The 12,667-nt window shown below is 49.8% G+C and overlaps 1 protein-coding gene across 4 annotated transcripts in view; it reads right to left on the reverse strand.

Moving 5' to 3' along the window:
- ARRB1 (arrestin beta 1) overlaps positions 1-12,667 on the reverse strand; it is a gene marked incomplete at its 5' end in the record, with an annotated part of 72,451 nt that overhangs the window by 27,289 nt on the left and 32,495 nt on the right. The window contains one exon of one of the 4 annotated variants that reach the window (XM_079787283.1): positions 10,650-10,790. The exons of the other annotated variants lie outside the window; for them this stretch is intronic. Coding sequence (XP_079643409.1) covers positions 10,650-10,654 — 5 coding nt within the window. Of the gene's footprint in view, positions 1-10,649; positions 10,791-12,667 lie in introns of those variants that run through there. 4 annotated transcript variants of the gene reach the window in all.

The following is a 12,667-nucleotide window of genomic DNA, read 5'->3' on the forward strand; positions in this document are numbered from 1 at the left end:
AGTGTTTGGAGTGTGAAGATGCCACCGTCAGCTGGAGTGCAATAACTGCTAAAGTGATAAAAAAAAAAGAATTCAGATCACATGGTTTGAACTAGCAGCTCCCAAGTTGGGCTGGACCTGCAGAGGGGACCAGACATCCCTTAGAGAGGGACAGTGGCATCCTGGGCACAGAAGGGGGCTGAGGCCAGGCTGATATGGTAAAAAAGGGAGGAAGGGAGTTAGGCAGGAACTCGCATTTGCTAAGTGCCCAGTTAACTGTTTTTCCTGACAGCACTGTAAAATGAGCATTATCACCTCTATTTTATAGATGATAAACGAGGGGTTCAGAGAGATGGAGGAACTTGCCCAGGAGCACAGAGCAAGCCAGGGGCTCTGTCGGGATTCAGACCCAATTCTGCTGTCTGCCTCTAGAAGCTGGGTCCTTCCTACCAACCCTGCTGCTTTCTACAGCAGGTGCTTTTATCCCGATCAGAAACAGAAAAGAGGGGACATGAGGGCAAGAGAGGGGAGGGGAAGAAAGGAAAGGGCCAGTGAAGGTGAGGAGGAGAAAGAGGGTGCCGACAGGCAGGCAGCATGGCCAGTGGCGGGGGATGCTCGGTCACTAGCTCCGTCAGCCCCTCACGCCACCTCCTCAGGGAGCTGGGCTGCCGATGGTTTCCTCAAACAACAGCAGCAGCTGCCCGTGCCCTGAGAGCATGTTATGGGCCAGTCATGTCTCCAAGTGTTCTTCCAAACACACTGCTGATCCTTCAACCATCCCATTTCCGAGATGAAAAAAGTGAGGGTCAGGCAGGCGAACTGTGGCTACGTTTCCACCCTGTCACACCACCAAGCCCTCCCTGACGCAACTCCACCAGCTTCCTGACCCCAGTGCTGTCAGCAGAGGGCCTCTGTGGGGGTGCGTCCAGGCCACGGGACCCCCACGTGTGCAGCACCACACAGGCGGCTTCCGCCTGTCCGCTTTGAAGAGCAAACACCAACGCACAAGACTGTGATCGAAGCCAAACTTCCAGACTGTGGGATGGCTGCGTCTGGTTTACCCGCCCCCCACCCCACCCCCACCCCCACCCCGAGTCCCGTCTGTGGCCCACAAGCCTGGTTCTCAGAGTCACAGCCAGGTCCCATACAGAAAACTCTCTCTAAAAAAAAATAAAAATAAAAATAAATAAATAAATAAATAAAACTCTCTAGCTGATTAAGGCTCACTGGAGACAAGGAACAGAAACCCACCGAGGGTAGCCCTGGAAAAGGAGGAGGGGGATGATAAGGAGACAAAAATCTCACGGGAAGAATGCGCCGGCAGGATGCACTGGTGCTGGAGCCGGGATCAGGGAAGCCATCAGCGCCTCAGACGGTTGCTCTCTCTCTCCACCTCTCCCTCCGGGGCGGCCGGTTCTCCCGGCTGCACTGCTCTCTGCGCGGCTGCTCCATTGTCTCTGTGGACCAACTCTCTCTGCTTACTCGGGGCTTTTCTGCTCTTCCATCACTTTGGCTTGCATCTGGCTCTCACTCTGACCCTCTTCCTACTCTGCCTCTCACTCACTTGCCACTGTTAACTGCTGAGTGGCCCAATTCCCATTCCCAGGAGAGACATTTCATTGGCCAACTTTGGTCAGGTGTCCCATGCCCGGGCCAATCAGCTCTGCCTAGGGCAGTGATGGGCAACCTTTTGAGCTTGGTGTGTCAAGCTTCGCCAAAAAACTGAACATAACTCGGGTAGTGTGTCACTTTGAGGAAAAAACATTATTTCGCAAATGTTTCATCCTCAGGAGCAGCAAATGTTTCATCCTCAGCATGCGGCCGCCTTAGCGGCCGCATGTCATCAGAAATGGCTACGCGTGACAGTGCTGACACGCGTCATAGGTTCGCCGTCACTGGCCTAGGGTGTGCCATATGGTGTTCCGTGAGACATGGGCAGAAGAAAGTCGATAGAGCAATGTTTTTCAAACCAAGGATCTCAACCCATTAGATGATAATGAAATCAACTTAAAGAACTGCCACCAGCACTTTGCTTTTGTTGGTTTAATGGAATAGAATGTATAAGCATGAGGTACCGGTAGCATATAGATATTACTATATTTACCAATACTCCATCCCTCTCCAAATCCAGGCAAATTTCTGCCATCCTATGAAGTCAGGCATGCCCATGTGGCTTGCTCTAGCTAAAGAATCAGGAGTAGAAGTGGCACATCTCATTTCTAGGCAGAGCATTTAAGGGCTGGTGCATGTCCACTGTATTCGTTTTTCTTGGAGGCAGGTCAACTCTCCATGAACCAGGATGTTGGCTTCTCCAGATAGCCCCATCCCCACCTGTTGATCAACTTCACACTAATATTCTACTGCTGTTCCGTGAGCCACCAGTCCTCCCAGGGTTCATTTGAGCCTGTAGGAAGAGACCTGCACCACAAGGGACCCAGAACAAAGTACCTTCCATGACGGATTACCCAACAACTGAGAGTTTATAATCCCGTGTGGTACAGCCAAACAATGGAATGTTACATTGCACTGAAATTGTGCTTGCATCTTCCATAACACAGGGAAATGCCTATGATAGAATATTAAGCATAATAAATCAGGACTCAAAATAACACATTTGTCATGAGCTCAATTTGTACTCAATAAATACCAAAAAAAAAAAAAAAAGATAAGATGGCAACACTCCTCAAATTGATCTACAGAGTTAATGCAATCCCTATCAAAACCCCCACTGGCTTTTCTGCAGAAAGTGTCAGGCTGATCCTCAAATTCTTATGGAAATACAAATGACCCAGAAGAGCCAAAAAAAGAAAAGAAAATCTTGAAAAAGAAAAATAGAACAAAGTTGGAGGACTCTCACTCCTGAATTCACAATTTACTACAAGGCTATAGTAATCAAGATTTTGTGATGCTTCCATAAAGATAGACATAAATCAATGGAACAAAACTGAGAAACCAGAAATAAACCATATATTTATAGTCAATTGATTGTTGACAAGGGAGCCAAGACAATGGGGAAAAAACAGTCTCTTCAATAAGGGATGCTGAGACAACTGGATATCCACAGGCAAAAGAATGACGTTAGACTCACTAGCTCACATTGTGTACAAAAATAAATTAAAAATGGATCAAAGACCCAATGTAAGAGCTACAACTATAAAATTCTTAGAAGAAAGCATGACCTTGAATTAGGCAATGCTTTCTTAGATCTGACACCAAAATCACAGGCAATGAAAGAAAAATAGATATAAATTCGACTTCATCAAAATTAGAAACTTTTTAGCTCCAAAGGTCACTGTCAAGAAAGTGAAAAGACAACCCACAGAATGGAGAAAATCTTTTCAAATCATGTATCTGATAAGAGTCTAGTATCCAGGATATATAAAGACCTTATTTCAATTCAATAATAAACAAGCAAATAACCCAGTTAGAAATGGACAATGAATTTGAATAGACATCTCTCCAAAGAAGATATACATGTGGCCAATAAGCATCTGAAATGTTGTTCAACATCATTAGTCATTGAGGAAATACAATCAAAGCCACAGTGAGATACTGCACATCCACTAGAATAGCTGTAATTAAAAGAAGGATAGCCCTAGCTGGTTTGGATCAGTGGATAGAGTGTTGGCCTACGGACTGAAGGGTCCTGGGTTCGATTCCAGTCAAGGCTGCACACTGGACCCCCAGTCGGGGGCAGGGGCCATGCAGGAGGCAGCCAATGAATGATTCTCTCTCATCATTGATGTTTCTCTCTCTCTCTCTCTCTCTCTCTCTCTCTCTCTCTCTCTCTCTCTCTCTCCCCCCCTCCCTCCCCCTTCTCCCTTCCTCTCTGAAGTCAATAAAAATATATATTTTTAAAAAGGATAATATCAAATGTTGTCAAGGATGTGGAGAAACTGGAACCCTCATATATTGCTGGTGGTTATGTAATGTGGTGGAGTCACTTTGGAAAACAGTTTAGCATTTCCTCTAAAAGTTAAGCATAGAGTTAACCTATGACCCAGCAAGTCCATTCCTAGTATATACCCAAGAGAACTGAAAACAGATGTTCACACAAAAATGTGTACATAAATGTCCATAGCAGCATTATCCATTATAGTCATAAAAGATAAAACAAATACCAATCAATTGACGGATGTATTTTTAAATGTGATATATACACACAATCATATTCGGCCACAAAAAGATATGAAGTGCTGATTCATGCGACAACATGGATGAACCTTGAAAACTTTAAGTGAAAGAAGCTCATCACAAAAGACCATACATTGTTTGATTCCATTTATATGAAATGTCCAAAATAGGAAAGTAGATAGAGACAAAAAGCAGATTCGTGCTTGCCAGGGGCTGGCGCGAGGGGGAGATGAGAAGTGATTGCTGAAGGACAGGAGTTTCTCTCCGGGGTGATGAAAGTGTTCTGGAATTGGATAGTGGGGATGGCTGTACAACCTTGTGAATAAGCTAAAATGTGACTGTTACCGTATTTTGCACTAAAACTGTGACTATTATGGTATGTAAATTATGTCTCAATTTTATTTTATTTCTTTAATATATTTGTATTGATTTCAGAGAAGAGAGAGGGAGAGACAGATAGAAACATCAATGATGAGAGAATCATTAATCAGCTGCCTCCTGCACACCCCCTATTGGGGATCCAGTGCGCAACCTGGGCATGTGCCCTTGACGGAATCGAACCCAGGACCCTTCAGTCCGCAGGCCAATGCTCTATCCACTGAGCCAAACCAGCCAGGGCATATCTCAATTTTAAAAATAAAGCTAAAAACAATACCCCCCCCCAAAAAAAAATGAGTGAAAGGAAAGGGCATATGCCTAAGTAGTAACAGAGGTTGAGACTCCCTTCAGCCACCCACCTACTTCTTTATATCTCTTATTTTTTCCACTTTGTACAAATAAACATAAATTACTTTATAAAGTTGCTAGGACTTCCCTAACAAGATAGATCTCCAGTGTTGGAGAAAAGAGAGTCTGGAAAAAAATACTGTAAGGAAAGTAGAGACATAGGGACCCTATGACTCTGAATCCTTTGAAGTTAGACTCTCTGGTTCTGCACTTTTACAATCCGGACTCCACACCTCTCGGATCCCTCCCCAGGCCTGCCGTGCCAGGGATTAGAACTCCTGTGCTGTGTCGTTGTCTGCTCAGCGATCTCCTTTTCCAGGCAGCTTTCCCTGACTCCCCTCAAGGCTGGGTTAGAGCCCTAACTCCCACACCCAGGTGCCCCCGGGTCACAGCATTTCCCAATTTGTAATGGACTGTTCACTCACCCTCTGCTTCACTTATATCACTTCAATGAGAACAGAGATTTTATTTGTGTTATTGACACTGACCCCTGGGGTACAGCACAGTGTCTGGGGCACAGTAGGTACTCAATAAATAAATACAGGCTGAATGTTGTTGAATGAATGTTCTAAGAGAGAACCAGTCAAACGTGAGTATGGATGAAGTTTAAATGGAGGGTGGTTGGTAAGGATCCTTTTCTCTAGGTGAGCGGACACCAGGGACCTCATCTGTCTCTAGTTCTCGTTGGCTCTCAGAATCAATAAACACTGGGCTTAGAAAACGCTTCAGAGGGCCAGGGTCCCAGCCACCATCAGGCTGAGGCAGGAATAGAACTGATCCACCCAGCACAGGCGTCGGCTCAGCTGTGACCAAAGACTCTCCCACTTACTCTTTACTTATCCACAGTCACACTGGCCCTGCCACTGCCAGGCTCTGGGGGCATTAAGATCAACAATCAGGGTCCCTGCTGACAACAGGCCAAGTTAGAGACACCCACCAAGCTCAATGTCCTCCGTGCATTAAGTTCTCCCTATGAGCGAGGTGCCGTTAGGTATGCACTTCACACACGTTAGGGTATGATATTATTCCACCTAAATAGTCCCATTTTTTCAGAGGAGAAACCTGAGACTCGGTGATCCGAAATAACGTAACGAAGTCATAAAGCCCGCATCAGGAGAGCAACCCCGTGAGTGGGCCACCTATGGGAACTCATTTAGACAAAACATGTCTGAATATCAGAAAACGCATCCTGGGGCGGCTATCCGTGAATGCCGAGTCCCTATCAGCGACTTGAGAGAGCAATTCATTCCTTTGTGAGCACTGGAAAATTCATATTGGAGGAAAATGTTATATATTTTTCATCAGTGAATGTGGGAAGACCTTCAAATATTCCTCAGTCTTTCGTCAACATCAGAAAACTCACCCAGTGCCTGCTCTAAGGGTGTCATAAAGAGTAACTCGTTTGTTCTTCCAACAGCCTTATAAGGAGGTATTGCTGTCATCCCCATTTCACAGATGAGAAAACTGAGGCAAAGAGCACCAAAGTCATTTGCCTGAGGTCACACAGCTCGTGAGGAGTAGAGCTAGTTGTTAGAGCCCAGGCAGCCGGGCTCCAGAGATCACACCTTTAGCCACTCACAATATCATCTTCTGGGTGCAGTTGTGTGGTTCTGTCTCAGAAGCCAAGAACGGTTTCTAGGGAGGGCGTAGCCAAGAGGGAGAGTGTGAAGAACACTCAGCGGTGACGCGACAGCACTGCAGGCAGGGGTCTGAAGAGAGCAACTGCGTCCCCTGGGTGCGTGGGAGACAGTGCGCAGACTGACACGGCTGAAACGTGTCCCGAGTACCTGAGAGGAGCACCAGGGAGGAGGATGGGCCAGAAAAGGGTCCGCTCACTGCCAGGTAGTCCCATAGCACTCCATGCGCCCGGCTCTGGGCTGGGCGTGAAGGGTCTTGAAACCAAGCTAAGGATCTTGGACCACATAGAAGGCAATGGGGAGTCATGGGCATTTGGGGGAAGGACGAATGATTGGCCGGGACTGTATTTTGGACCCAGAGATGCTCCGGGCCCCTGAACGTCCCCCCACCGCTGCCTCTGACAGCCACCACGGCTTAGCTGGGCAGGGTGGGGAGACGCAGGGGGCATTCACTCTCAGGGACAGCCGCCCTACATTCTGACCCACTTTTCTGGGTGTGGGAACAGCCGTCAGGGAGCAGGAAGGCGTGAGGAGCAGGTGGCTGTGGCAGCAAAGAGGTTTCTAGGGCCCTTATCACACTCTCCCTGGTAGCAGAGTTATTTGTGGACGGGCTTGTCTGCTCCGCCAGAGCCGAACAGCCCGCCTGTGTCAGAACACCGCCTGCCTGTTTACCCACCGTTCGTGCACCTGCTCCTCGGGGCAGCCGGGAGGGGGAGGAAGCAGGAAGGCAGGGAATGTCACCCCCATTTCACAGATTTGTGGAGCCTGGGGAATCACAGTGCAGCCGCTGCATTTCCCAGATGGAGAGATCAAAACCCAAGGGAGGAAGGAGTCTTGCTCTGGAGCCAGGAAACTCCGGCTCAGAGCCTCGCTGGTGTGCGCAGAGCCACAGACACGGAGGTGAGCCCCCGGCTCCGGGTACTCCTGTCACGTCCTGGCTCCCAGTCCCTCGGGGCCCCCCAGGGCCTCTGCAGGCTCACAGAGCACAGGTGGTGTCTGGCAGGATGGAGGGGTCTGGCCAAGCCAAGCTTCCGGCCCCCCGGCTTCTAGGCAGACAGCAATTCCTCCAGCCTTCTGCTGCCTTCATGGCTTCACTTTTCTACCCGTGATCCATATTTGTGGAGATGTTCAGGGGGTGCAGAGTGAGGAAGGAGGGGAGCCACTGGGAGGCCATGACAAAGGGGAGAGTTTCTTAAAGGAGCATAACCTGTTTTCTGGCAGCCCAAGAAACTGGAGATCTGAAAGTCAAAGGCTAATGAAAAGGTCACCAAGTGGGCTGGCAGCTGGATCCCAAAGAGCCCACAGACGGCACCGGGAGGCTCTCCGGCCTTCTCTAGGGTCCAGAGGCAGGAAGGGGAGGCTGCTGGCAGAGGAAAGAGTGTGGCGCTGCAGCAAGGAGACTCTGCCCGAGTCCTGTGTGACCTCGGGTGAGTTTAGCAACCTCTCTGAGGAATACTTTCACTGGTGAATCCGAAGCGGGCACAGCCTTGCCACCAGGATGAGACGCGGGTCGACAGGTGGACGTGTATGGCCTCAGCAGTAGCCCGTTAGATACAAAGTGGCCCCAGACCCACAGGGTCCATGATTTCCCCAGCAGGAAGGTTGTATTCAAAGTTGTATTTGTTTTGTTTGCCAATTTGAACACATAAACTTTTAGGAATATAGAATTATCCTATATAATAAAAGGCTAATATGCAGAACAGCAGAAAGGCCAGTCGCTATGATGCGCACTGACCACCAGAGGGCAGACGCTCAACACAGGAGCTGCCCCCTGGTGGTCAGTGCGCTCCCACAGGGGGAGCACCGCTCAGCCAGAAGCCAGGCTCACAGCTGGTGAGTGCAGCGGCAGGGCTAAAAATGCAGGGAGCGGGCCTAAGCCATCAGTCGGACATCCCCCTGAGGGCTCCCAGACTGTGAGAGGGCACAGGACGGGCTGAGGGACCCCCCAAGTGCACGAATTTCATGCACTGGGCCTCTAGTATACTATATTAAAATGAGATTAATTCAGAAGCATTATATGTTTCCCATTTTCCCATTTCATAAAACATCAGAACAGATCAGTATGGTGGTGCATTTGGGACTCCACTTATCAACCACTCTGGGGCCTATGGGGGCTGAGAGCCCTCTGTGGCCTGGGGCTCTATAAGGACTGACAGCTGTGGCCTAAGGGGGCAGCTCTTTCTGAAGAAAGAATTTGGGGAGGAGGGCGGGGAATCTATGCCTTACATTTAGCCAGATAAGGTGCCTTCGATGTGCTGTAGTTGACTCATAAGAGCCAACTGTCCCATTCTTAGGAATTTGGCGAGCTAGTTGTTAATACAGCCCTTGCCAGTGGCTCTATACTGGGGGCATTTGGCAATCGTGAAGAAATTTTGGGTTGTCACAACTTGGGGGTGGTTACGAAGGGGCTACTGGCCTCTAGGAGATAGAGACCAGGGATGCTGCCTGCACAATACACAGGTTAGCCCTCTCTCCACCCCAACAAAGAATCCCCAGTTCAAATGCTAATAGTGCTGATGGTGAGAAATCCTGATCTAAACTTGTAATGAAATAAATTACATTAAAAAACAAGGAGTGAAGTCTGAGCAGCAGAGAAGATCAAACTGTAAATTCATGAATAATGGTTCTGATTATATTTCCATTATCAATGCTAATTGTTTTAAGAGATTTTGCCTTGATTATAACAATAATAAACAAAGACTTCATGTTTCAAAAAATAAAAATAATAAATAAATTTAAAAAAAGGGAATACATACTCAAAATTTATCACTAATTATTTTACTAATTTTTACTATGATGATCTTGATCTGATATACAATGACCTACTCATGTCTACTAATCTATATGGTGGGAATGCTATATGATGGTGTCCTACGGTGTACTTCTTCCCAGCTCCATGTTCAATGACATCATGTTAAAACTGAGAATTTACACAATAGAAATTGGCCAATACCACAACCCCCAGCCCCTTTTTTTCTGGAAGGCCAAATTGTTACCAATGCACAATTGGGTGTAACCCTAAGTAGAGAAGAGAAATTCACAAGCCTAGTGGATGCTTCTAAGGTCCAGCCCAGGCAGACAGCTCGGCACCAGCCTGCTCTATGCTGGCTGTGTGGAACAAGGATCTGAACATGGCCCCATGTACAAATGCTATACATCTCATCCACACACACTCCTTGTGCACCATACCCACCCCACACATACACACACAGACATGCACCCACACATACTTACAGAACCACACCCACCACACCTATGCACAACACACCACATATCACACACGACATCACAAACACATTGTGCACACTTGCCACATACACACCACACACATACCATATATACTTCACACCTCACACTAATGTACACCATACACAGATACTTATACATGGCACATACATACACAGACACCATGCACACAAATACTAAGCACACCCCACATACACACCTGCATACCCCACACTATCTCACATACAACCCCACACACCTACACCATACACATACCACATAAATGCGATAGCCCGATAGCTAGCAGAGGATTAACTCAAATAATGAGAAAATAAAAGAATGCCAGTCTGCCTGACCACATTCTTGGATGTCCGAGCAACTTTCTCTTTCCTACCTCCTCATCTATGGCCCACCCTTCCCCACACACCCACCAGCCTGCTGAGGTGAAGGCCTCCACATCCCCTGGGAGCACCATCCAGTGACCCCATCTCAGTGCCCAGTCCTCTTGGCCCCTGGAGCCCTCGCCGAGGGCCCCCACCCTGCTGTGTGCCTAGCTCTCCGTAGGCCCCGCTGCTGAGCCCGCTGGCTGTGGCCTTCAGAGCCTGGCCTCCACCCCTTCCCAGAGCCCGTGACAAGCAGATCTCTGAGTAACTCCACCCACTGGGCCACCTTACCAGATGCTGGTAAGTCCACACCTCCATCTCCAGCCAGACCCTCTCTGACCCCACACCCACCAGCCTTGGGACAGCTCTACTCGGATGCCCCCTGACTTCTCAGACAAGTCCCAAACAGGCTTCCTGCATGCCCACACCTGTTCCTACCCTACACTCTCCACCACTGACCATCCCAGAGGTCAGCACACAGGAAGCGCTCAGTGCACATCTCAGTTATGTAATCTTTTATAAAGAGAAAAACCAGCTTCCTTATGAGGCAGATAGGAAGTCTTACCCCATTTCACAGGTGACAGCCCTGCGTCTTTGCGAAGTTAACGGCAGGCAGGCAGGGGGCTGTGTGGGACGGAGGGAGACCCTGGAAGAGCCGGAGCCGGGGCTGCAGGCAGCAGCGGCCAGGCCAGGGCAGGCCCTGCAGGAGCGGCTCTCCCCAGCCCCAAGTGAGGGGTGAGTTACAAAGAAAAGGAAAAGGCGTTCCTGATACGCGTCCTGTTTCCTCTCCTCCTCTGGGCTTCTCGGGCCGCGGAGGGCGGATGTCTTTGGGCTGGCAGCCCCCGGCCTGCGCGTGGACCTGCTGAGGGTGAGGGTCTCCGGGGCCCTTCAGCCCACCGCAGCCCGGCCTGCATGGAGACAGGGCTCCCTGGAGTGAGCACTCATGTCTCCCTTCCCGGCCTGGGAGAGCTCCACCCTTTACCCCCAGCGGATCCTCGGCACAGCTAGGCGACTCCTGGCCATCAGACTGTCCCATAGAGGCACCTCCGCTGGGAATCTCCCATGTCACTCTTACTTTACAGGGGCTCCTCTACAGTCCCTCTTCTCCCCGTCCTCCCTGACCCACACATTGCTCTGCCCAGCTTTCTGTGGCCATTACCTATAGACCTGGGCTCCCCAAGAATCGGAGCGGGGTGGGGGGAGGGAGGCAACAGCAGAAGCCATCAAATAGAGCTTCTTTTTTAAGTTATTTATTTATTTATTTATTTATTTATCGTTAATCCTCAGCCAAGGAAATTTTTTCATTGATTTTTAGAGAGAGCAAAAGGGAGAGGGAGAGATAGAGAGAGAAGAACATCGATGTGGATGAGACACATTGATTGGTTGCCTTCCCCGCGTGGCCCAACTAGGGCCAGTGATCGAGCCTGCAACCAAGGTACATGCCCTTGATTTGACCCAAACCCGGGACCCTTCAGTCTTCGGGACAATGCTCTATCCACTGAGCCAAACCAGCTAGGGCAGGTGGGACTTCCTGAGTGAGAGTCTGAGAGACGAGTCTCCCCATCAGAGGGGGCCTTCCGGAGGACAGAGGTCAGATCTCCTCTATCAGATAAGGATTTCCCGGAGGGAGGTGGCCACGACTCCTCCATCAGCGAGGAGGCTTCTGAGGATAAAGGTCACACCTCCTTCCTCAGACAAGGACCATGTCCTGTCCCTTATATAGGAAAATTCCAGGGACCAGGAGCCACCTTCCCCCGTCAGACAGGAGCCTCTCTCCTGCAGGACAAGACCATGCCTCCTCCTAGGAACTCCCAGAGGGACAAGCCCCATCTGTTATCCCCTCACCAGTTCCCCATTAGACTTCTGCTCCGTCTAAGACACAGAGAAGGGCTTCCCTCTGGGGCAGAGCTGGGGGCAGACTTGCCCGTATCATCCCTTGCACAAGGCCCCATGCCAGCTTCCCATTCATGCCCTCAGCTAAACGGAAGCTTCCTTGCCATCCTTAAGGCAGCCCTGTGTCTGAGCAGGGGCCAGCAGCTGTCTGTCCTGGCCAAGGCCATCAGCTTCTCAAGAGATAGTGGAGTGGGCCACTGGGAGAGGCCTGACAAGAGGAGGCCCAGGACAGGCTGCGTGCCTCGCTCTAGCCTGGGTGTGTCCAAATATGTAGGCTGAATGCGTCTCTGCTCCCGGCTCTGCCACTAACTGGGCAAAACTCTTCCCGAGCCACTAACCCCCCACTCCCCAGTCTCCCAACTCTGAACGCCCATTTCCGGCTGAAGCGACGGGGGAGGAAAAGCACAGCCCTGCCCAGGTCCCACCTTGAGGACATCACTGGCCTTCCCCAGGGGGCTGGCCCGGAGCCTGGTCTCAGTTGCCTCCACAATCTCCTTCCCAACACACGCGCCAGCTCCAGGGAGCTGCTATTAGTTAGCATCGATCCACAAAGTGCTTTGCCTACACATTTTATGAGCTCAGCCTCGGGGGGCTGGGAGCGAGAGGTGGGAATGAGCGAGCCCAGGCCACTGGGCAGAGCAAGAGAGCAGCTGAGCCCCAAGACTGAGCCCAGACAAGCCAGTCCTGAGT

Source organism: Cnephaeus nilssonii (genome assembly GCF_951640355.1).
Source record: "Cnephaeus nilssonii genome assembly, chromosome: 13".
Taxonomy (NCBI): Eukaryota; Metazoa; Chordata; class Mammalia; order Chiroptera; family Vespertilionidae; genus Cnephaeus; species Cnephaeus nilssonii.